Genomic DNA, 25,940 nt, shown 5'->3' on the forward strand with positions numbered 1-25,940 from the left:
GCAGTGAGCTGCCACTGTACTGACCTTTCTTACCCAAGGTGAGTTCCACCTTGGGAAACCCTTATCAGAAGAAGGTCATGAAGGCATTGCTCAATGCTATGATACACAATGAACAGTTCAGCTCATCTTTCTTTTGACACCTATAATGAAAATATGTTTGAGCTAGTTAGATGGGGCTCCCTTTGCAGTCAGCAGAGAGGGGTAAACCAGTTTCAGACGTGGTTTATCTCACCTCTACTCCTGTTCTCAGTTAGATGTCTACTTTAGAATAAAATGTTTCACACCTGGCAGTGCTTTCTTCTTTCTACTTTCTACTGACTCTATGGAGAAAGTTCAAATGGTAGCTAAACCCCACGCGTGGTGGGCTCTAAGGGGCAGTCTTCTAAGCCGAAGTTTTCCTCCATGCTATGGCTTTGCCTAGCTAGGAAACAAAGCTACCTTCCCACCAATGTGAAAAAGAAAAAATCTGAGGACAGGGATCTAATAGGTCTTGATAATGAAGCCTAAACCAGGATAAACTAATTTAGCCAGTAATTTTTAAAGCCCCATCAAGAATACCATAGGTTCTATGATCGAGTGACATGATTCTTCAGGAAAAATAAAACTACAGTTAAATTGGTGAGATATTTTGAGGCAAACAATGTTTTTTACTTGAGCACCAGGAAAGTATAGCTGGTTTAGCAGGCAGAAGGGAAGCTCCTGCATTAGTGCTTGATCTTCAGCCCAAGGTGCAGAGACCATCCTGCCTTTACTCCCAAGTGCTAATTTCCTGTCCGTCCCTGCAATGCCTTTTCCAGGAGGAGCATGTGGGAAGTCGAGGTTAGTTAGCTTCTAGCTGGTTGGGCAGCCTGACTGCTCGAACTGGCAATGCTAAGGATGCCTGTCTCTTGTTAGTATTTTTTATATCAAACTAAAAAACGTTTACCTCTGAAATCATCATTCCTGCTACCCTGACAACGTTTATTGTTGCTTTAAGTTGTCCAGTTACTGGTGAATAAGGAATTCCCTCTTGGCTGAAGTCAATGGCTTAAACAGAAGATGCTGATCTGGCAGTTTTGCCTGGCTGTTGCATACGCAACACACTGCACGTTCTGTTAAGGCAATATTTGAAGTTTGTAGCCAAGTCATCACAGACAGGGCATATCAGAAAACAGGGGAGATTCATGCAAACCTACTTTTTAATCTTCTTATCTTTTTCTCTTTTTGTAGCAAGTCTGAGCTCCCTCTTCTCCTGGATAATTTTTATCTCTGGGTAACACAGTCCTTTCTGCAAGCAGGTATAATTTTGAGCTTGACCATGTGGGAACATAAAGAGAGGGCTCTTACAATTGGATATTCTTGCTCAAAATCTTTCTTTTTCCTCCTTTGTAGTAATTTAAGGCTGCTCTCTTTCCGTTTCTCCAGTTTCCCTGCCTTTACTCAAGTGCCCCAGCCACCACAATGCTTCCAGCTGATTCTTGCAGGCAGGATAAGCTCCTGAGACCACACTTCTAATTAACAAATGAGAAAGAGTTTGGTGGTTTTTTTTTTAATATGTCTACTCTACCCTCTGTCTCCTTTTGTTTTCCCTTTTTAATTGCCTTCTTTTTCCCCTACTCTGCTTCTTCCTTTCACTGTTTAGCCTCTTCTATCTTGTCTCAGTCTCTCCTCATTTCCTCTCTTGGGGTTCATAAAGCTGCCAAGGCCTGGCCAAAGCAAAGAGAAATATGCATTTCACAGGCGAAGGTCATGTAGAGGGCAGCATCATAGTTCTTATTGCAGGTCCTGGGGAAAAGGATGCAGGTTCATTCCAGAGCTGTTGCTTTCATTAAATTTGTCAAGTCTATCCTGAATATGAATAAGTAAATAAAATATGGAATTTAAAGCAGAAGGAAAAGGGAGATGTTAACATCTCAGTGTTGGAAGCAAGCTTTTGCCTAATTTTTGAATTTTCTTGGGAGGTGAGTTCTGGGAGAATTAAGCAGAAGGTCTCTAGTCTGGAGGGGAACCACAAGTGTGGATTCTCCACAGTGTCTCAGCAGAGCTCACACCGTATGTTTGTGAGCAGTAGCTGCCCTTCCCACCACAGCCAACAATTTGTCATTGTCCCAGAAAATTTCCTTCCTCAGTGGAAAAATTGCTAGGTGGCAAAGCAATCCAGAGTGATTTGACCTACTTGAGCATGAAAATTGCCTATCCCCTACCCTTATTACACAACGTCAGATGAGGGAGGCCTTGAATTTCACAGTTTGCAATACAAAATGTTTCTAATAAAAATGACCACTGGAGCGTTGAAGTGCTTGTTAAAATCAGCGAGAGAGACTACAGCCTGATTGGAAATATTTTCCTGTAGGAGAATTCTTCACTGCCAAGATGGTATTTGCACATGTAAGTCATGCTGTATGATTTCATGCAAGGTAACGGGATTTCAGATTTACTCTCCGGGATCACAGGAATTGTTCAACATTTTGACCTGCCAGTTGAAATCTACTTTTTTCAGGGATGTGTAGGTCACTCTGAGAGCCCCAGAACGGGCTTCTGGCACTGCATGCAAAGCACTCACATCTGCTTGTGATGGCTTTAGCAGCAGCTCCCGTAGGGTTATACACTTTTGCCTTCACGCCTGCCATTTGCCCTAGTCTAAACAAAGCTGCCATCTCTCTGAACTCATAGTCTTGTCAGAATAAGTTCTCCCGAATGGGCAGAAACCTGGTTATTTAGTGTTGGTGTTTCTTAGCCCTTGTCAGATTGTCATGGCTTAGTTCTTGATTTGCTTAAAGAACTGGTTAGTGTGCATAAAGTCTTGTCTGTCACTTCTGTGGCCAAATAACCGTTTTCTTTGTCCCAGTGTGATATGCTGTGCAAAAGCTTTCTTTTAATTTGGGTGGTAACAGGGTACTTCTCTGTTACTCCCAGTGAAGCTGTGGGCAAAGGCCAGGCTGCTTTTAGGCACTGCTTCTGCTGTAGCTCTGCAGAGGCGCGTGGTTACAGCAAGCCTGATTTATATTTCCCTTGCTGCATGTTTCTTCACCGAAAGGGTGGTCAAGCATTGGAACAGGCTGCCCAGGGAAGCGGTTGAGTCTCCATCCCTGGAGGTATTTAAAGAAAGGATAGATACGGTGCTCGAAGACATGGTATAGATGGACTTGGCAGTGCTGGGTTAACGGTTGGACTCGATGATCTTAAGGGTCTTTTCCATCCTTAACGATTCTATGATTCTATGATTCTATGATTCTAATACAGAAACAAACCCTTCCCCCTGTGTTTGCAATGCTGAAAGTCTGTGTTTTGGTCAAACTGAGCAGTCCCCAACCTTCCCGTGTTGGTGCTCTGTCTCTCACTGTCACTCAGCGTGGGGACACGAAGGAGCTGTCACAGACCTTGCCAGAGACCCTGATATGCAGCATCTGCTTTCATGACAGATGTCGAATATTTCCTATTTCCAGAGAAGATTTGGGGCTGAATTTTCTTTGGTATGTAGTGAACTGGTAAACCCCACGCTTTCAAAATACTAGAGGAAAAAACAAAAGGTGCATTCATTGGGCATAAGGGTGCACCAAGAGACCGCTGTCGGGCACTGTGCTCACCAGCATTGACTTCTCTGTGGGGGACATGGCAAAGGAGGGCCCAAGACAGGATTTGATGGAGATAAAGAGGTGCCTTCAGAGACTTAGAGGGTGCTTTTCCCCTGGGCGTGGAGAAAGTGTGACAGTGATTGTTTGCAAATTGACCGCACCAGCCATGGAAGTGCAAATTCTATGCTATGCTATGCTACGCTATGCTATTCTATTCTATATCACGGGTTAGGTGGAGGTGAACTAAGATGTTGATCACCATAAAATATTCTTGGCCTGTTGAATAAGTAGTGAGATGTTCAGTGCGCTCAGAGTGTGTGCTGAGCCCATGTGCATGGATCCAGCTCCTGACTCCTTTCCCTGTTACATAAGGATATTGCGCTGGTTAATCGCTTTAGCAAAACATGAATAAGTTGGTCCCTGGCCCTTGAGAAATGGCACAAATTTAATTTCAGCAATTTTAGTGACTAGGCCAGAAGGTGCAGAAGGGCTGTCAGTCTCTTGCAATAAGTGCTAGTGATGCTTGTAGGAAAGGTTGAGCATCAGCATGCCCTGGGAGCAGGTCAGATCCTGTTTGAGCTCTTAAACTTTGCTGCAGGCAGTGCTGCCTATGGCTGCTGGAAGACACCAAGCTTTGGGATTGTTTTTTCTTATCTAGGGTCTTTTCATTTGCATGTTAGATTTGTAATGATGTTGATTTCCAAGGTCAAATTTGTTTTCCATAAGAATTGTCACAGGAAGGAGTAGGATCAAAAGGACGTTATTGTGGAACTGGAAGTCAAAATGAACACCAGTGAAACCTGTCTGTATGAGCAAGTTTACCAGCAAAGGTGCATTGGTAGTTATGCAAGTGTCCCCCCGTGTGACTACATTTACTACGGAAAATTATATAGGTATCATTATGGCAGCCTAATTATATCACTGTAGTTTTGCTGTTAAAAATCTCTTCTATATAAGCCATCTAGAGAAAACTGTCCTTTCAATAAAATAGATCTGTTATAACTTAATTTAGAAGGGCTACATGACCCCCGGTGGTGTGAGCTCTTTATCACTACTTAGAATGCAATAGCAAGGCCACAGTGAGCAGCGCTGTGATTTATTTGTGTGATGGCTGTGTTTTGGAAAGGACTTGGTTGAGAGCCAAGGAGAAAGAGCCAATTGAAGCTGCTCTGGAGGTATCACCCGTGTAGTTCCTTCAGCTATAAAGTGAAGACCTTAACGCTTACTGCAGCTGTATCTCTAGAATGAAATAGTGCCTAGCTTGTCTATAGTGTGTGGAATTGACCTTTTTGGGCTGTAAGAAGTATACATTAAATCTCTGTCAAAATTGCAGCTCTCATTCTCTGAGTACTGAACAAACCCCCTAGGGCTTCCCAAGGCGGCCTGGTAATTATCTTTAGGTTATGCTGTAAGATATATTTTATAAAAATGATTTTGCTACGTGCAATATACTTTATATAATTGACACATAATACATACTAATGCATGCTAAATTATACTTTTTACAATTAAAGTAAGAAATTAATATTTATAATGCTGTAACACTAATTATATAATGCATTAATATTTATAATGCTATAACACTATTTTAACAAAGTGTTCTAAGAAATTTAGCACCGCAAAAAATGAACTCCACAGTTATAATGGGGTTCAGGCTTCTCTTGCAACTTAAACTAGGTAAAATATTCTGCAAAGTTGTTTGTTTTTTTTTTTTTAACATATGCGTGTATGTATGTCTGCATATAAATATATTATATATATACACACGCGCGCACACACACACACACACACGGAATTTTTAGTGGGAGGTGTTAGGAGCTGCCAAATCTGGTAGCCTGATAGAGGCAAGACAGCGACAACCCTGTGTTCCCAGGTCCAGGCAGTAGTGATGCTGAGCATCTGTTCCCGACAGAGAGATGTGTGTGTGGCTGGCCACGCAGATCAACACAGGCAGAAACACTCAGCATTCACACAAAACAAACAGCACCAGAGGCCTTATCCTGTTGCCCTCTCTGGCTGATCAGGATGAAAGCCTGACAGTAGAAAACGTGCGTGCAAACATACAGTGTGGATCCCCCAGTAACTGGCCTAAGACAGTCTATGCAGTAGTAACTTTGCAATTCTCTCTGTTGACTCCCTCACTCCTGGTCCTCCTGTAGCTGGCATGGACCTCCTGGTCTCTCCTGTAGCCAGCTCACAGGCTGTCTGGTCTCTCCAATAACTGGCCCAGCCACCTTCCTAGTTGGCTCCCAAAGCTCTTATTCTACATGCCAGCTAGTCCAGCTTGATATTCACTAGTGATCACGCACCGACATACATACCCACACAATATGCACACCCTCGCTTGCTCCGGTTGCTGGCAGGACAGACACACGGGCCCTCTGACCTGTGGTCTGACTCCGGTTGCTGGCACTGAGATCCCCACAGATGCATGTGCACACAAACCAGTGAAAAGGGCTTTGATCTAAAATATGAGAGCAGGAATAAACAGCTGGAGAGAGGGTTGCAAGTTGGCGAAGTCCTGGTGCAGCTCCTTCCAGCCAAATTCTCTGTACTGCCAAATTTCCTTCAACATCGTGGCTGCCTGCCTGCAACCATACAGCTAGTGAAACACGAGTTTTAAAAAAAACTCTTTAAATCTAGAGGTACTGGATGGTCAACCCCTTGAATTACAGGTCATGATACTGGTACAAGGTCATAAAAGAAACACTGGCAAACTGGAGGGAGTCCAGTGGAGGGCCAGTAAGATGGTTTGGGGCTGGAGTGCCTGGCATAGGAGGGGAGGCTGGAGAAGAGAAGGCTGAGGGGGTATCCAGATGCTTCCTTCTGCTTTCTAAAAATGGTTATACATAAACCAAATCTAGACTCCTCTCAGAGGTGCAAAATAAAAAGGCAAGAGGCCACAGACATGAGTTGTGACATGGGAAATGCTGAGTACTTATTTGAAAAACAAAAATGTTAAACAGAAGGGTGGCGAAGCACTGGCACGGGTGTTTCAGGGGCTGGGGAATCCGTGTCCTTGGCTGTCCTTGCTCAGGGCTGAACCAAGCACTGAGCAGCTTGATCTCACTTTGATATTGGCCCTACTCTGAGTAGCAGTTTGGACTAGATGACCTGCAGGAGGCCCTTCCAGGCTAAATTTCCCTGATTCTAGAAAGATAAGCTTAACCCCCCCCCCCCCCATTTTTAACTCTCTTCATTTGCCTTTTCAAAATGTGAAAGATCAGAAAAAAAAAAAATCTCCATAGCCATAAGGGCTTTAAAAACTTATTTTAGAAAAAAGTAAGATCTCAAGAAGCCATAGACTCATGGGACATTCAAAGAAAAACATCTAAGATGATGTTCAAATAGCAAAAAAAATTTTTGTATTGAATTTTTAGAGCAATTCTTTAAAGTTCTAGACCCAAAATACTTGCATTTGGAGTTGCTTATTAAATTCTCCAGAGTTATTCCAACAGTCTGTGGAAGAGCTGTAGTGTTTTATTAAATTCTATAGGAGTTTACAGTTAGGAAGTTTAAGGGAATAATTAGCAATAATCCTGACTAGTATCGGAGTTAGATTCAAGCCTGCAGAGTTGAAAACCACCATATTTTTATTCCTGTCACCCCTAGCCTTGACCAATCTGATTTCCACTACCTTCTCATCCTTACGCAAACCCAAGGAGACCTAGGAAATACTGCTCAGCATTTACAAAATGTTACCTTGTTTAGCCCTGAATTGCCGGCACTCAGCTGCAGTTCTAAATTCACTCTCGTTTCAAAGCCGTTTTTCTAAGTTAACACTGGATACTGTTTGGAGCCGCAGCTGCGGTGCAGAAGATCAGATAGTGGGCAAGGAACTGTTGACTTAAAATAAAAATATTTTCACAAGTATGCTTACAAGATGTTCAAGTTTTTCCAGTGCTGTATGGTATCTGAAAGGTGAAAGGGTTGGGAAGTAGCCGATGTGAAAGCAAATCTCTCTGTAGAAGGTTTGTAATAGCAAGTTTTAATCTCCAGTATTAGTAACAAAGCAAAACAAACCCCACTTGTCCGTACTAGGCCGCTCTGTGATTTGAGAGAGCTGCTTTTACTCCTGCAACCACAGGATTATCAGTAATGCCTGGTATGAAATGCATCCATTCAGTTACTTGCTCTGGCTTCAAGCCTTGCCTGGGGTCACATTTCAGCCCTGTTTGCCCGTCCTCGTGGCGTGTTATTCTATTCCACTGTCTTAGTACTCTTTCTGTGAGATGCTGTGAGTATCAGTGTTCTGCCTATAAAGAATAAGCTGAAATTCTCCAGTCTACAGCCTATCTGAAAAACAGTCTGGTCTAGGGGTAGTCTGAGCTCCAGAAAAGCACCTGATTAAGGCCTCTCTTGGAAGAAAGTTCTGTTTCACATTTACAGTCTCAAAAATATCTGCAAGGAAGCTGAGGAAACTAGAAGAAAATAACAGTAGATATTGGAAAAACAATATAGATCTGGAAAATAAGAGGATTAAAAAGTAAAAGAATCTGTGTCAATCAGGAGCAAGGCAATGTTTTATTCACTAACACAGTTAATTGCACTGAACTTCACGTGTTTCAGATAATGGGAAATTTCTTGTTTCTAAGTATGATGTTCTTTTTTCATTATGTTGATTTTTCTCAATTGTATGTATACACTTCTATATTTGTAACTACAACAGCTCAAAATGGGATATTTTAAGAAGACGTTACTATAGTTTAGATAAAGCTCAATGCAGATATTAATGAAGCTCTGGCTTGAATTATGTGTAGTAGTTAATTAACCATTAAACCCCTTTGAGTTTCCTTGTAATTTATCAGAGGTTTCGGATCATATCCAAACTGTACACAGGGTTAGTTTTATTGTGATTGTCTCTAATCCTCCAGCACACACCCACAGAGATGTTTCCTGGTGAAAGCTGAAATTTGTCTTCTGATGACTGGCGAGCTGGTGTCTTGCTATGTGCCTTGTCAAGCAAAGCTAGAACTGTACTTAGTGGAAGGAGAAGAGGGCTTACCACTTTTAGACAACCATGGTTAAAGATGATATATGAATGAGTGTATACTCTGCTATTATCCTACATCGGGCTGGGAGGAAAGCTCTTATATCACCTGTGCTTTTGTGAGCCACTCCATCCGTTGCTGTGGTTTCAAAAAGGCAGGATTGTAGCTCTATAACAGTAAGTAAAAGATGATGTTTAGATTTACAATACCTGTAAAATGATGATATTCTGTATGAAACTGTTATTTTTCGCTAGTCCACATAGGTGTTAAGGGTTAGAACTGGCTGTTGGATGAGAACTGAGCAACAGTTCCCTGGAGAGGCAATGGTGAAAATGGTTCATGGGAACTGGTATTGCTGGGTGGGATAGAGTTACAGTCAGCGTTAAGGGCTGTATTTAGGAGTAGCGGAGAGTAATTGCTGATGACTGATAGGCGTCAAACATTGGACTTGGAAAAATAAATTGGAACTGGTGTTTGAAAGGAACATTTCCTTCTCATTAGAGAGAAGAATGATCTATTATTTTTGTGAGGCGCTTCTTTTGGTTGTTTATTCTGTCTTCAGAGTGTAAATCCCTGCTTTGGTAATGACATTGGTCTTTTGAAACAAGGAGGTGTTTAGCACTCGACTCCTACACATTGGTTTAATTTGGGAGTATGGATGCCCACTAGCAAAGATTCCATGTCCTCGACACAATCTTTAAGAAAAGAGAATTGCCAAATCCAGAAGTTTTGAGATTGTTTTTGTTATCCCAGACTTTCAAAATGTATAGCATTTGGAAAAAGTTTGGTGGGCTTAATGCTTTAGATTTCTTTTATGCTTTCAGCATGCTTTCAAGCTGAAATATATATTTTTATGAAAAGCTCAAATTACCACCTGCTCTCTAACATTGTATTCCCTGGACAGGCTAATAAATGAACCACCAAAAAATTTCCTGATAAAATCATGAGAATTGATGTCACTTACACTCCAAGATGAACCATGACAAAATAGAGTAGATTCGACTGTGGCAGTACAGCTGGGATATTTTCCTCAAATAACTGCTTGCCTTCAGGTTCTGGATCCTACAGCGGTGGTGATTTCACATCCCAGAATTTGAGAATGAATAAAGGAGTGGCAAATATCTCTGGCCATCTTTAATAATGGCCTGCCTTATCTTTGTTTGGAGTGGTCACTTGTAAGGCTGTAGCTTATATCCCAGATAGTAATGCAAAGAAATATACTTGACGGGGAGTGATAAGATCATTTGGTAATACCTTTATCATCTCAGCTTTTTGACTGTCATATTCTGTGGTCTATGAATAGCTGATCAGTGACCTGCTGTATCATTTTACTAAACTAAAATAGTTTCTTGCAGCCATCCAAAAGAGATTTTTTCATGCTTGCCAGGAAAGAGTCAATGAGCTCTGTAAGCTATTCCTTGTGTACTTATGAAGTGATTCTTACCTTGGTGTACAAGTGCCATTGAAGTCCTCAAACACGTGCCACTGGCTATACGTTTATGCATTTCATTCAGTAAAGAGCACCCCAGTAGTTCCCTCCCTGGTACCACATCTAATGGTACAAAAGGTCACTGGAGACTTGTTACCAAAAATTCAGTAAAGATGCTGAAAACAATTCAGATTTTGGATTACTGAACCATGAATCAATGGGTAAAGAAATGCCAACACTTTCAAAAGAGTTACCAATGAATGTAGTGCAAATTTGGCACATTTTAAGAGGAAAAAAGAAAAGCATGAATTCTCTGCAGCCACTTCCTTTTGCTCTTTGAAGAACATCATGTCATCCCTGATCATGCCCATGCCTAATCCAGTATCTTCTCTCTGACAGTGGTCAGTGCCAGATGTTTCAGACATTGTGCTTTGTTTATTATTAGCCAGTCAGTCACCGTCAAAGCTTTCAATCCCTTCAATATCTTGAGCTTGAACGAACTCAAGTTATTTTGAGATTGCTGATGGAAGACGAGAGGAAGGAGTTGTTTCAACAAGTGATCTGCACTAATTGCAGGGGTGGAAACCTTCCCTGATCCTGAATTGGTAATAGGAAAGGCATGCTCTAGGATGGCTGTTCTGATAGAATAATTGAATATTCAGAGGAGCCAGTAGAGTCTTGACAGCACTTTTGTTGTATTTCTCTGGCTCCCTAATAGGTCAGCCTCAGGGAAAAGTCCTAATGCACTGGAGTAACAGCGTGGAAAGTGGGATTTAATGGTTTGTGTTATATTCTGGTTTCGTTTGTAGTTTGCTTTTCCTGATGCTCATCTTCTATGGTTGCCTTACTTTTGAGGGAGAAGAGCTGATCTGACTCCAGGACTAGGTGTGCAGCATCACACAGAGCGTGTATTCTACTGGCTGGGAAAGGAGAGGCACTCCAGTAGGTCATTTTATCCCCAGAGCGCTTCCTTGAACAAGTGAGATAAAGGCACTAAATTAAACAGTGCTGTTCCCTGATCCGATGCAGCCCTGTTGCTTACTCTAATTATTGGAGCTGTGTCTCAGCCTTTATCTTATAAGCAAATGCTGCCCTGGGGACTTGGAAATTAATATGTTGATTTGAGGAAATATCTATTTGGCACACACCTTGAGGCACTGCAGCAAAAGAACTGCTAAATAAGAACTACAGACTGAAATTCAGAGAAATCAGAGAATCCAGCCCTCATAGTGGCAGCTTGAATGCTGAAGCTGAATTACTGTGTGTTGGTTATCTGTAAGAACAATGATTATAGTTGTTTTAGGCACCTTGAAATTTGTTTGGACCAGTATTCTTTCACACAACTCCTGAGCTAGGTTTCAGTGTTGGTATGGAAGAACTACTCCCAGTAAAAGCCTGGATGAAGCCATACTATTTTGAAGAGTAAGAGGAAGTTGCCGGATATGGCCTTAGGGACAGAGAAAAGGCCCTGGGAGTGTTTAACTTAGTGGAGTAAATATACCCTACAGATGCATCTGCAAGGATAGCTAGAGTTGACATTGAAATGATTCTGAGCAAGTCACATGAATTCTCTCAAACGACATGAATTGTGCTTCTCTGTGCATTATCATGTCTTGGAAGACAGGATGATGAACGTGAGGAAGCAGTGCACCTTGCAGCAGTGAAGGGTAACTGCATACCAAGCTGGGCCGTCAATATAGCAAAGATGTTGAGAATCTGGAGAGAGTCCCTTTGGCTGCCAAGAAGGCAAGGGTACTGGAACATACAATAAATAATAAGAGACTGAGGGAGCTGGTCTGTTCATCCAGCAGAAGTAAAGAATAAGGAGAGTGGGATCTAATTGCTGTTTTACACTGCCTAATGGTATAAAGGAAATGGAACCTGTCTTTTCACTGAAAAGCACAATGAAAGAACCAGAGGGAACAAACAAAAGTCATAACAGGGGAAATTCCAACTGCATATAATGAAAAATTTTTTCACTGTGAAAGTTGTTAAGCACTGGCACAGGTTGCCCGGAGGGGTTGTGGAGGCCCCATCTTTGGAGATATTTTCAGAACTGGACAAGGCCCTGGGAAACCTGGTCTAAGTTGGCCCTGCTTTGAGCAGAAGGTTGGACTAGATGACTTGCAGAGGTACCAGCCTAAATTATTCTATGATTTTGGGCTACCAAGAGAATAGTCACATTTTAGCTATTTTTTAAAAACAAGTCTGAGATATACCTCAGGTTCCCTTTTAGGAATTTGTCTAGGGATTACTTGTTTCTCTTGATGGTTTTGTCTTTTCTCTCTGCTCTACCTCTTAAGAAAAGACTCTACCATTTCTTAAGAAATGAGGTCGAAGAAGACAGGGACAGGGCATTGTGGGATTGCTACAGGTAGACTTGTGTTGGTGGCCAGTAGTGGGAAGGGGACTTCCAAACTCGTTACAGAGAGGAAGTCTGCAGGGTTGAATGGCACCATGGCTGACGCTGACATTGGACATGCTATAGAGTTCCCTGCACAGATGTCTCTATATCAGCATCACAGTGGTTTCCCCTCAGGCTTGAGTGTGGCAAAGTCAGGATTTGTTTGGCAGTTGCCATGGCAACCTGACCGCAATCATCCCTTTTAACTCAGCTAACTTTAATGAGATGTTGTGGTTTAACCCCAGCCGGCAGCTAAGCCTCACCCAGCCGCTCGCTCACTCCCCCCCGGTTGGATGGGGGAGAGAATCAGAAGAGTAAAAGTGAGAAAACCCGTGGGTTGAGATAAAGACAGTTTAATAGGTAAAGCAAAAGCCGCACACGCCAGCAAAGCAAAACAAGGAATCCATTCACTGCTTCCCATCAGCAGGCAGGTGTTCAGCCATCCCCAGGAAAGCAGGGCTCCATCACGCATAACGGTTACTTGGAAAGACAAATGCCATCACTCTGAATATCCCCCCTTTCCTTCTTCTTCCCCTAGCTCTATATGCTGAGCATGATGCCATATGGCATGGAATATCCCTTTGGTCAGTTGGGGTCAGCTGTCCTGGCTGTGTCCCCTCCCAGCTTCTTGTGCCCCCCCAGCCTCCTCGCTGGTGGGGTGGGGTGAGGAGCAGAAGAGGCCTTGACTCTGTGTAAGCACCGCTCAGCAGTAACAAAAACATCCCTGTTTTATCAACTGTTTTCAGCACAAATCCAAAACATAGCCTCATACTAGCTACTATGAAGAAATTTAACTCTATCCCAGCCAAAACCAGCACACGAGGCTTTGTCCCCATGCTTTATTCTTATTAACAACTTTATTAGTGTGGATAACGTCATCCTCTAACAAACAAGGAGAGATTTGGTTCTGCATGCTCTTTTCCTTTTAAAAAGATTGAAACTGCAGAATTGGAGAGAAAGCAAAGCTTTTGTCTCGAAGGCCTACAACACAAGGTACAACCAGAAGAATTAAAATGGTATATTGTGAAGGGAGATCAAAGATGTGATTGGTGTGCCATGATGAAATAGGACCTCATACAACCAACTGTAACCCCAACATTCCCCTTAGTGGTTCTGTGTCTGGGCCTTTCTTGCCCGTGATCATAAGTTCATGGAAACATGAGGTTGTAAGGGACTTCAGTTCTCTAGCCTAACCTCCTGCTCAAAACATGGTCAACTAGAAGGTCAGACCAGGTTGCTCAGGGCTTTATCCAGTAAGGTCTTGAAAACCTCCAAGGATGTAGACTGCAGAACTTCTCTGGGCAGTCTGCTCCACTGCTTGACTGCCCACACAGTGAAAAAGTTGCTCCATATACCCGGTCTGAAACTCTTGTTTCATCTTGTCTCTGTTCTCTCTCATTCTCCCACCATGCACCACTGTGAAGAGCCTGGCTCCATCTCCTTGATAACCTCCCTGTAGATACTGGCAGGCTGCTGTTAGTTTCCCCAAAAGTTGTCTCTTCTCCAGGCTGAACAAGCCCCTTACAGGGCAAGTGCTCTAGCTCCCAACCATCTGTTAAACTCACTCCACTTTATTGATGTCTGTCTTGTATTGGGGGGCCAAAAATTGCATGTGGTATCTAGATGTGGTCTAACTGCATTTCCTGTAAACTTGATAGCTATGCCAATGTAAATAAGTGGACTAAGGATATATAACATGGCTGAAGGCCAAATCACCAAGCCTCCCCCCCACCACGTCATTGTCTCCTTTGCATGTGTGTGAGATGAGTAATAAAATCTGCGTCCCTCATTGCTTGTTAGCTGTGTGCTTGCTAGACTGCAGTGCTGTAAATCGCCTAAATATTAACTACCTTTCACTAATAATGTTTTTTGTCGTGTTTTTTGCAGGTTACATATCACAAGTACTAAAGAATTACACTGACCATGCCTGCGATGGAGAATATGTCTCCCTGAGATGTCCTCACAGAACCACCATCAGCATCCAGTCTTCTTTTTATGGCCGTATTGTACCAAGTCATCAGATGTGTCCTTCTCGCTACCCCCACTCCTATGCAACTTTAATTAAAGAAGATGTTGCCTGTTCCGTTGGCACTTCCCTTCAGGTATTGCATGTTAAACTGGATCTGTTAATTTTGGACTTCATCTTTCCTTGACCAGGCAGCAGCTGTCTGTGCTGGTGCTGCACAGACCTATATTAAGCAGCGCTACCCAGCGTGGGAGAAATGACATCTCACACAGCTTAGTGGGTAATTCATCTTCGTAGTTTAGACAGGACTGAATTAGATTTTGCTGATTAATTTCTTAATTTTGCTGTGACTCTAGTCAATAACAGTTCAGGAATGTGGTTGAAACAGAATTATACTGCAAGACCACATTATGTTTGACTGGGTTCGAAGATTTTTTTTTTTTATAGCTTTCCTTCCCAATGGTTAGCGTTTTCAACACATTCAGAAGTTGCTGTGGTGTTCTTTTTACTTCAGAACTAATCCTATTTCAAGAGGCTTTTACTTTGGTAACTTGAAACCCAGAGAGAATCCTTGGTTTTACTTCTGACTCATTTGGCTCTTAGGCCACTGTAAGTGATCATGCATCACTTAAGCTTGTAATCTCCCAAGCATCAGTAGTTAATCAGCTCTGTCCATTTGCGTAGGGGATGTTGACTATATGTATCCTCCCAAGAGCACACATGACGTCAGCAAATCGGTGGATTATTTGGAAGGTGCCAGTGTTACTCAGCTGTCAGTAGGAACAACTAAAATTAGAAACATGAGTTGGCTGATGATGAGATGAATGGGATCTCCTCCTGGATGTTGAAGTAAGCACAAGTCTTTCCAAGTGCAGGATTTGGGGACTGTGAAAACTTTTGGGCAAAGATCTGAAGCATCCAGTGTGTTTATGGCTGTGAATCAATAATAACTCATAATAAAAATTTATAGCACAACTAGATTAATAAACCTACAGTGCTAGTGAATAATTTCTTTTATAATTTGGCTACAGGCCAGAGTTTCCCATATCACTTCTCACTCTTGCATCCAGGGTTTTTAAGAGGAATTTACAACATTTTTTCAAGTTGATACGAGTGCTTTGGCTTCCAAATGTCAGTGGTAAATTCTCAAGAAATTGCACAGGGTTGGTGTTTGCCTGTAGTGTAACCCTTAAGCTGACAGATTTGCAGTTGCCCTCATAACACTGCACAACAAATGACTGAGTTGTAGCATGGGAGGACATGGTCCTTATCAGTGGAAGGTTTTCCCAGATATAATAATGAAAGTTCGTAATGCGACAGACAAGAGGCAGTTGTGTTGTTTAGGGTGGGAGAACGTGGACTGAAGACTTTCGCAGAGGCTAGCCTTCCCTTCTTTCTTTTACTGATTTACTGCAAAACTTACTTGAAACATTTCATTTACCAGCATGATTGATAACTATGTGCTTAGCCTCATCCCTTGTGGGTGAGTGGCCCACTTAAGGCATCTGGAAGAACTTGAGAACAGGGAAGAAATACCCTTTGGTTTTCCATGCCTTGGTTTTATGTGCAGGAGGGATTTAAAAGAAATCCTTACCTGCCTAGCTTAGCTCCTTAGTCCTCAGAGCTGTTACCCATTAGCTTTGCCTCCAACACTTACAGTGCTTGTAATTACAGCTCCCCTATTTGTCAGAGTGAGAGTTGTGTTCCCTGTAGGCCGTCTTGCAGCAGATCTCTTGTACAGTAAGTTTGTTACATGACTGAGACCAGAATGTTCCTATTCACCCGCTTTTGGGGATGCAGATGTGCTAGGAAAGTAGCTGACATTCTCTGTTCTGCCACAAATTTTTTGAGGTACCTTGGGCAAGTTCCTGAGTCTCTTTGGAGAAGATCCGCAGTGCCTCTTTGGTGCCCCCAAATCTGGCTTTGATACCTCAGTGTGCTGTGCTTGGCTAGGGTAGGATCAGTCCCAATGCCAGAGATTAATCTTGTCTTCTTTCTCAATCCTGGAGGGGATGAGGCCTCTCTGAAGGGTAAGCCAGAAAGTCCACAAGTTGAATGGCAAGCTGCCTGCAGCTCGCTGGTAGGAAATGCATATATGTAGGAAAATTGGAAAGCTGTGGACAAGAAAATTGCGTGTATTTTTGTGGTTTTGAAACTCAACTATATGGCCGCTACAGGCAGGACCAATTGTATGTGTATTCTGATTGTCAGTAATTTAAAAAGTCAGCCAAACCAAACCCTTCAAAATTATGTATATAAAATCACCGTGTCTAATCAAAGCCACGACTGTATAAATTTGCTGCGTCTCTGGAGAGTGGCCTGGGGGGAGTGTCAGGGACAGTTATTAATACTATTCCCTGCAAACACTACCTGTGGGCAACAGTTAATTCCCACTTAGAAGCTCTCTCCCCTGTAAATGCCCAGTTCAGTCATTGTTTCTATCTTAAAAAGGGAAAAGAAAGGGTTGATTACACTGAGACAACCACTGTAATCCAGCCTTATGTGGTTGGCTGCCAGGATCCCTTGCTTTAGTCGTTTGTTTTTGTTTGAAATGAAATGCAGACCACTTGGGAGAGCGTGTCCGAGACATTAAGGCAGTGACCCCAAACTACACATTTCTGTTATTCTAACACCATGATGTCAGATTCAGTGGGAGATTTCCAAATGCACAAAGAATTTGGACGTTCAGACTGGGATTTCAGTTTTGATGTGTTTGGTCTCTTGTTAACTTTTAGATCAAGTCACACGCATGTGGAGAGATCAGAACAACAAAATAAAGTTGTGTTGAAAGCCAGACATTATTTGCTTTTTAAACAGCTCGCCCCACTCCCCCCACTCCACTGGGTTCAACAGGGGAGCCCAGAGTTAGCACAAGTCACATTAGATATATGGCAGGAAGGAAAGAGAGATTTGTGCTGGATTCGTGAAGCATCTTTGAGATATTTTGAAGACAGAAGTGTAGAAAGTTCCCACTCATCCTTTAATAATAAAAGCTAATTTGGGGCACTAGTGCTGTTAATTAACAGTCTGCTCTGGTATTGGCTCTTCTGTACTTTCCTTGTGGTGTCCTGCAGAGGGTATTCCTGACTGGGAAGTAAAGGAGAACAGTGTCCTCACCCCAGCTGGGAGGGCTGGATGGGGGACAGAGAAGAACATCTGGAGCCTTGGTGGCTCTGGTAAAAGGGACCCATGCAGTGCAAACTGTCATGCCTTGGCAGAGGAGGTCTGTGAAGAGGAGCTTTATGGTTGTTGAACCATCTCTTTTTTTTGCTTGTAGGTCAGGAAGAACAGCTGGTAGGACCAAAATCTATCCATCTTTCACCCAAAGAAGTAAATTCTTGAATATTAAGGGTCATTTATCATAGAATCATAGAAGAGTTTGGGTTGGAAGGCGCCTTTAAAGATCATCTAGTCCAACCCCCCTGCAATAAGCAGGAACATCTTCAACTAGATCAGGTTTCTCAGGTCCAACCTGACCTTGAATGTTTCCAGGGGTGGGGCATCTACCACCTCTCTGGGCAACCTGTTCCAATGTTTCACCACCCTCAGGCATGTTGAAGTCATGCCACTGAAAATGGTAGGCAATAAGTAACAGGGTCTTTATCCACACTGCATAATTTATGCAGAGAGATGAGTTGTGTGCCCCCTAGAAGGTCTATATCACCAGAGCAGGATCATACAGAGATGTTAGCTTGGGTCCTGAAGGTGCAGAGCTGCGTTAACATAGTCCCATATGTGTTGGTGTCATTGCGATGACCTGTAACTCCCAGGTACCTTTACTTGTTTGGAGCAATTGCGCAGGTGCAGTTGGTCTAGGCATGCAACCTAATATTTTTGAGAGCTTGAATATTTTTGGTGGGTCAGTGCATTGTGCTTTCACAGTGGAGTTTTTCTTTTGCTCTGTAATCTCTTGTCACCCAGATAGGGTTGGTCAAGCCCATTTTTAATCTACACAATGTCTGATTTTTTAGTGTGAATATGGAGAAGTGGCTAAATTACATTGCTGCACAGCAGAGGGAGACACAGGAACATCTGGAGACACCTTTTACTCCAAGGAGGTCTGCTAGGGACCATCCTCATCTGCTTTAGCGGCTCCCTTATGCTGTGGTTCTCTCACCTCTCACACTACTGCATACATTTGCATTTCCCTGCCATGGGGACATCTCATGAGGTCTTGCCTCTGAGGAAATAAGGAAGCTGATAAACAGATACAGCAGCACTGTATGTTTATTTGTATGAACACATAAATGTTGGCACAGAGGACAAAGGACAAATAGGATTATTAAGTGTTCTGCCTTGCCTAATGATGAGTGCCTACTCATAAGTGAATCCCTTTAGTAAAAAACCTAGTCACTCCTAGGCAAGCTCACAATACACAACTTGTGCCTGCAAAAATACATGGAGGCATGTGTATATGTGAAGGAAGCTGCTCAGCTGAAGAGGAGGAGGTTTGGAGTGGCCAGTTTATAAAGCTTTCCACAGCCACTCATTTCTGGATCAGTATTCCTGATGTCACTTGTTTTCAGCAGTAAACAACTCAAGGTCTGTGTGGGAGAATGTTTAATGGATGGCTTAAAATTATTGCTTATTACCAGAAAACTAGATTACACTTTACAGCAGATTACCTGCAATATTCTCATTTTGGTAAATTGGCAGAAAAGTAAAACCATAGCTTATTTAGAAGGAAAACAAAGCCCTGGAGCAAAGCTTATTTAGAAGGAAAATAAAAAGCCCTGGAGGGGCACTTATCCATGATGTTTCTGCTCCCAGATATTTATCAAAGACATTGTAGGCTAACTTCTGTCCTAACAGATGCATGTACTGAAATCTGCAGGAAGCTGCACTTCAGAGGGCAATGTTTTACCGTGTGCCTTGTTTCCCCAAGACGAGGTACGCTTAGACGGTGCTGTGGAGTCATGCGTCTTGTTAGAAAGATGAGCCAGTTTGGGGAGGGAGTGTAGGCATGGCCTGTGGTCTGGGTCTCTTTCAACACTCTCCTGGACAACCAGTCGTTGGTGACAAGAATCACTAGTGCTGCTGACGTGGTATTTCCTTTTGTCCTTTAAGTGAGATACAAGACACCTTTGCTGCCACCAGCTCAACTGTCATCAACCAACAGCATGAGGCAGCCATACAAAGGGCAGCGGATTCCTTGCATGCTAACCACAGGATTCCCTCCTTTTTATTTGCACCTACCAGGAAGGTTTATGTGATAGAAAGCAAAGGGGAGCTGACCTCTTTGGTGGCAGAAACATGAGATATACTTTCCAGGAGCTTCATGACTCTCAAAGTATGGGCCAGTTGTTGATCACAAAATTATGGGGCTGGAAGGCGTGTGTGTGCTATAGTTTCTGGGAAGGGTTTTACTTTCGCCAAGTATTCTGGATTAAGATTGTGGGAGAGAAAAATACAAAGTAGAATAAAATGGTTCAACTGATCTAGCTTTCTTGGTAGGCCAAGGACAGTGGCTACTGCCATGCCCTGTCACAGGATATTGTACGGTCCCACTGATGTAGCAGCTCTATGTGGCCTCAACAGGAATTAGGGTCCCACTGTATTGGTGCTGTATAAACTTAGAGAAACGGTCCTTTCTCATGACTCTGAATGTCTGTAAGATGATGATGGTCAAGGGGAAAGAGGGAGGAAAATGATAGAAAGGAAGAATAATGGTCATCAGTACCACTGGGAGGAGAACTCACTGTTTGTCTTATTGCATATTAGAAGATCTCCACAGCTTACAGTGGAATGTTCAAATGACAGTTTGAACAAGGAAAGTTTCAGTCTCAGAAATGTCAGTGAATTAAAGAGCAGTTCGGGCAACTCTTCATCAGACTATATTAAGTAATTTGCAAAGGATGGTGAGCAGTGAGTTCAGGGTCCAGAAGAGGTTACTGCAGTGCTGAAGTTGCTCTTAAAAATCACAGAACCAGTGCAGCTTCATTCATGAATCTTGCCCAGGCTGAAATACAGCTCTCTGGAAGCAGCTCCCCCAGCTAATTATTTGCAAGTAGAAGAAATGCTTGATGCAGAGGTCATAGATAATGTCTGAATTGCTGTATCTTTGAAATCTTTGGCTTGACTGAAATAGCTCATCAGAGCAGTGTGATTATGTCCTGCAGAAGAAGAGACACTGGAGGCAGAGGTGGCCAGTGCAGCCTGTCTCCCTGATGAGGCAGGACTGCTCCCCAGGCTGTAAGCCTCCTAATGCTTTGTTTACTCTAAATTTAAACTATTCAAGTCATGGGGCTTCCATCATTGCCACTAAGACCCTGCTTGACAGTGTAATGGTTTGCTCTCAATGATTTTTTTCCACTTTGTGTTTTAAGCTTTCCCTTTCTTTAATCCCATGCCTTTTCGTTATGCATCCTTTTGTATTTCTTCAACTTAGACCTCCTCTCCCTTTGAAGTTGACCCCGCATACAGATTAAGTTTCCCACTGTTAGGAAATGTAGGTAATGGTTAATTAGGTGATATTTGTAATGCAGCTTTTATCGGGTCCTTCTATTTGCTGAGCATGTCCCTGCTCTTTGTGAATCACTGTCTCTGGGCCCTTTCAAGGCTCTGCCAGAGGAGTTCTGGTGACTCTTGCTGTTGGGTTTTAACATCCCAGCCCCACTGCTGCCTGCCCTGCTGCCCTGCTGGCATTTACTACTGTAGTGGAGCTGGGAAAGGGAATGTGTGCCCAGTTTTCAGCTCTTTATTTCACAGTCTGGTGTGTTAATGTGAGTCACCAAACACGTGGGCATAGTTCTCTCCTGCTGACTCTGCTGTGAGCGTTGCAAGGTCCATGGGAGAGTGATAAGAGATAGCTAGTAGGGTACTAAAGCCTGCCATAGATCAGCAGTCAGGATTCAGGGCCTTTGATCTCTTCTTCATGTGATGCACAGATTGAATGCGGTAATTTGGGCAAAGCTGAATTACTTTCTAGTGGAGCAGACTGGGAAGGTTGCTTGATGAAGCCATAGGCAGGTAACCATCAACGAGGATTTCACTTCCTCTTGTACTCTTTCCTTCCCTGTTGCTGATCCTTGGAAAATCCTCTTACTGCATGGACTTCAGTAATTTGCGCAAATGAATAGAGATGAACATGCAATCTTCAGATAATTGGAAAAAGAACACATAAATAAGTTTGTGACTTAAAAGCACTAAGTTTGAAGTGTGTTTTAAAGTAATACCAACATTCAGGGATATATAAAAGAGTATCAAAATTCAAACGAAACGTGACATGAAGCCATTATGAATGTATTGAGCTGCGTGGCTTTGTAGGGAGAATTCATCCTGCCTTGTTTGTTGTATTTACTTCTTCCCATTGCAAAACTCATTGACGTGCACCAATATAAGTGTTGGTGTAACTCCACCATAATGGCTATACCTGGACTGAATTTGACCGAAAAATGCTTAATCATATTTTTTAAAATTATTGATATCTTCTTGTGTAAAATTCTTAGTACAAATCGCTGTCCATCTTCGTTTGACTGCACACAGCTCTGATCCATTCATGCAGTTTGCTCTCTGAGTAATTCTCCTCAGCAACATACAATTTGGGCAATTATTTAGTGGGGTTCCTCTGTGTAATTTCATGCCTGACTGACATGCCCTGCAGTCATCCTTATGTTCCTTTGATGATGGAGGCTGTACAGACAGCAGCCCTGTGGCAAAATCCAAGTTCCCATTGAGTTTCACCGTTGTCTTCTATGGGTCCAAAGTTTCACCCTAAGTGTGTTGAATCTATGAACTACTACAAGGGAATAAGAACTGAGATAAGTTTAATTGCCTTGGGTGTTAAGCTCAGTTGTGGTTTATTTTAAGTGTGCAGGGGAAGAGCTTCTTGAAGAGTGATTTGAAGAGACAGACTAAAAATGAGTGCACCCTTGGGAATGGCTGAGGACAGCCTTCTTGCAGAGCTCACATCCAGTTCCAGATTTAAAAGGTTGTTATCTAATGAGCACAAGCAATTACTTAGCTAATGAGCACAACAAAATGAGCACGAGAAATGTGTTTCATCTGCAATGCCCACTAGAAAGACATGGTTTTGAGCTTGAGGCTGCCCTTGCTTTAAGACCTGGGTCACCACAGTGAGATTAATCCAGGGCATAAATCAGAGGGGTTAGATTAGTGTTTGTTTTACTTGAATTCACATTTCTTGCTCTCTTATCTCCTCTAAATCTTGCAGCTTCTTAGCTCAATCATGAACCAGAGAATGGAATGGGTTTAAACAGCCGCAACTTCCCTCCTGAGCACTGGCTGTCAGCCCTCAGGCTTGATTTACCACTGGAATGCAATTATAAAATGGCACAATGCAATTAATGTGTCTTCCCTCCCCTTTCATGCCAGACAGGAATTCCTCCTCCACCTTCTTCAGTTGGAGTGATTTTTATAATATAATCTAATCCAATGCGACTTTATTTTGCATTAGTGAGGGGTCTACTGGATGGCAATGAGATAAACAGCTGATTATATATCCCGGTTAGGGATGATTCTGCATGTCTACTGCTATTTCTGTGCAAGTTCAGATTGTTTGTGGGCCTCTTTTTCTTTGGTTTTGTGGTTGTGTTTTCCCACCTTTACAGCTGACAGTGACAGCCAGAAAAACAAGGCAGATGTAGAATGAGTTGCCTAAGTTTTTCCAGCCATTAAGCAAAAGCCATGTGAGCTCAGGACATTCCCTCCCTACCAAGTAAACTCACGGCCTTCCTGGTGTCAATCTAGCTGATCACCTGCAAGTACTTCAGAAATGACATCTGACATCTGCCAGAGCTCTGATACTGCCTAGAAATATGATTTTTGAGAGTAAGACCAGAAAGCCAAGGTCTTGGTTTGTAAGGCCCCCTGTAAACACCAGATGCACTGGACCTGCAGGGAAAGTGTCGCTGTAGTGGATCATCTTGTCACTCATGTTCTGTAGAGTCGCTGTGTTGCACTGTGTTTAAGAAGATGCTGGTGGATAGCACATACTGATGAAAGGAGTGGGGAAGATTTCTGTGTATGCAAGGATAAGTAAAAATCGTATGCACACGTTTTTTAGTTGATGTTAGGGCTGGTGTAGCATCTTTGTTCTTTATTTTTAATCAAGAACATGGCACAGTCAACCTTTTCTAATTTTCTTTGTAATTTTCCTGATGTATTTCACTGAGCATTGAACAAATTTTTTTAGTTTACTCTTTAGGGTTATATTTCATTACATCTAAGACTTTACTCAAACAGTCTGCAGGAAATCAGAAATCTTAATGATTTTTTATATTTTCAGGAAAATCGTTGCCCGTGAGGGGAATGCACATTAGAATTACGTGAATGAAAAGGAAATATTGATTTCTCCCCCCCCATGAAATAACTTCAGAGTCATGTCTGTTATCAAATTAAGTTGAAACTGTAGCTAAACACTAAAACCAATTAGTAAAAGGCATATTCAACCTCAAGAACACTTCCCTTTTTCTATGGTCTCACAATGGCATGGATGACTTTTGCTCCTTAATTTAGGTACAAACTTCTCCCTAGGGCTCTGTGTTGCTTTGCATACTGCAGGAAGTAAACTCAGGAGGTTTTACTTACGTGGAATACACGCAGTAAGCAAGAGCTGCCAAAAGTTAGAGCAGAGCAAGACAAAGCGGCAATATGTGAAGGCTGCCCGTGTTCATCGTTCTCTGAGGTTGGTAATTGCCTTCGCTCCTGGTGCTGAGCCTAAGGACAGATGAACGAGTGTTGCTTAGGCATTGAAGCTGAGGTTTTCGAAAGGGCTTCTTGTTGGCCTAACGCAGTCTCTGCTGAAACCCAGGGTGGTTTTCTCACTGGTTTTAATAGCACCTATTACACAATGCTGAAGGCTTTTGAAAATCCCACCCATCTGGTATGAGCAGGTTTGTTGACCAAAACCCGAGTCTGCTGCCTTTGAGGGCAGAAAACTTCCCTTGTGGGAAAGGAAACATTCGGGGTGCTGCTTCTTTCCCTTTGTTCCATATTCGTAGCACTGCTTGGGTGTAAACACGGCCATGGATGTCCAGTACCAGCAAATCCTTTCAGATCCACAGCAAACTGGAGAGGACTTCTCTCCATATGTGAAGCACTCGAGAGTTGTTCCAGTTGTTCTTTGCCTTTTGAGATCAAAAGATGTATCTGTGTAGAGGCCTCGCTTAAATTCCTTTGCAACTCATTGGATTTTGCATTAAATTAAATTTCACATGCTGAGTGAGCAGTCAATCCTTATGAGCCTAGAGGAAAGAATATGCTGTTTCTATGCATTTTAACGTGACGGTCAAGTTGGGGCTAATGCTCCCAGGCACCTCCTTCAGTGTTCACCTTTCAGCCTTTCCATCCTAAGCCCTGTATTTTGAAATGAGATGTCTGCATTTTATTACCTTTGTAAGTGGAAAACAGCAGCATATGTTCTCTGCTTGCTAGAAAAGGCCTGAATTGTCTTAGTTTGAACTTTAAAATAAAGGTCAGGCTTGAGGCAGGCATGAATTCTTGCATGTGTCAGCCCAAAAGGTGAAAGCTTTAGGAAGTTACGAGCAACTGCAAATGAGGCAGTTTCAAATTGCACTTGAAACTGGAACAGCTGTTGTTCCTGTCGTTCGGAGGGTGACATTCAGAGTTATAATGCTAAAGATTATATATAGTATGTCCAGGGAAAACTCAAAAACAGAGAGTAGTCACTGAGGCAGAGAGAAAATTGGTTTGGGTGGTGCACGGTAGAGAAGGAACAGCCTTTATGTTAATGGCACAGGGATAAGATTGTGGGAAAGCCCAAATATCGAGGTGGGTGTAAGAAAAGGGAACAGGGAGAAGACAAAACAGACCAGGGGATTCTAGGGGAATTTCTGAGAAAGGATTTTCCAGTGCCTCCTTGCAAGTGAAAATTAATTGTTTTGGGACTGGAATTCACAGCTCTGTATCGCAGGGACTTAGCGAGGCCGGTGGATTATCTCGCTCTGTGGTCTCAAAATGCTCTGACAGGTTCATGTGTGTCAGGCAAACATTATGGTAATTTTAGCGCTTTAGGGGCTCTACAGGAGTACATAAATACCACCTAAGCCATCCAGCTGAATTTAAAACTTAATTATTGCTCCACTTAATAATATTCTCTCCCCCCACTACTGCTTTAGAGAACCATAGGGTTAAAAGAAATCATTAATCTTCCTTAATGAAGCTATTTTCTAGCAGAAGACAGAATGTCTTGCCCCTGTGGATTCTGAGATGGAGTTTTTATGAGTGGTATGAATGGGGAGGTGGGGAGCAAGCGCTAGAGGAAAAGCAGTGCACAATAGGGGATAGGACCCAAAATGCTGGCGGTGGGAGGACCCTCCAACTCGCAGGCCCTTGCTGAGTTTAGCTAAAAGGAATGCCACAGTCATGGGGGAAGAGGAGTGAGCCCTATTAAAAAATAAGTTGGCTCTATAGCAGTGTTCCCACCACAGCTACTAATTATTGGAATACCAGCAATTGCCAAAGCTTTTATGTAACTGAGACAAGAGCTCTCTTGAAAGCTGCAGTTGAAATTGTGCATCTCCAGAGAAATCCAAATGATTGTGCATCTCCAGAGAAAGCAGAATGGTGGTGGCAGAGTTTGGGTCTCTGCTTTTAAGTGTCAAGGCTGATCCAT

The 25,940-nt window shown here is 42.6% G+C and overlaps 1 protein-coding gene across 2 annotated transcripts in view; it reads left to right on the plus strand.

Moving 5' to 3' along the window:
• EVA1A (eva-1 homolog A, regulator of programmed cell death) overlaps positions 1 to 25,940 on the plus strand; it is a gene marked incomplete at both ends in the record, with an annotated part of 209,026 nt that overhangs the window by 46,818 nt on the left and 136,268 nt on the right. For both annotated transcript variants that reach the window (XM_082305937.1, XM_082305936.1), the window contains one exon: positions 14,266 to 14,480. In XM_082305937.1, coding sequence (XP_082162063.1) covers positions 14,266 to 14,480 — 215 coding nt within the window. The remainder of the gene's footprint in view (positions 1 to 14,265; positions 14,481 to 25,940) is intronic.

The sequence above is a fragment of the Platalea leucorodia genome (genome assembly GCF_965183815.1).
Source record: "Platalea leucorodia genome assembly, chromosome: 3".
In the NCBI taxonomy this organism is placed as follows: Eukaryota; Metazoa; Chordata; class Aves; order Pelecaniformes; family Threskiornithidae; genus Platalea; species Platalea leucorodia.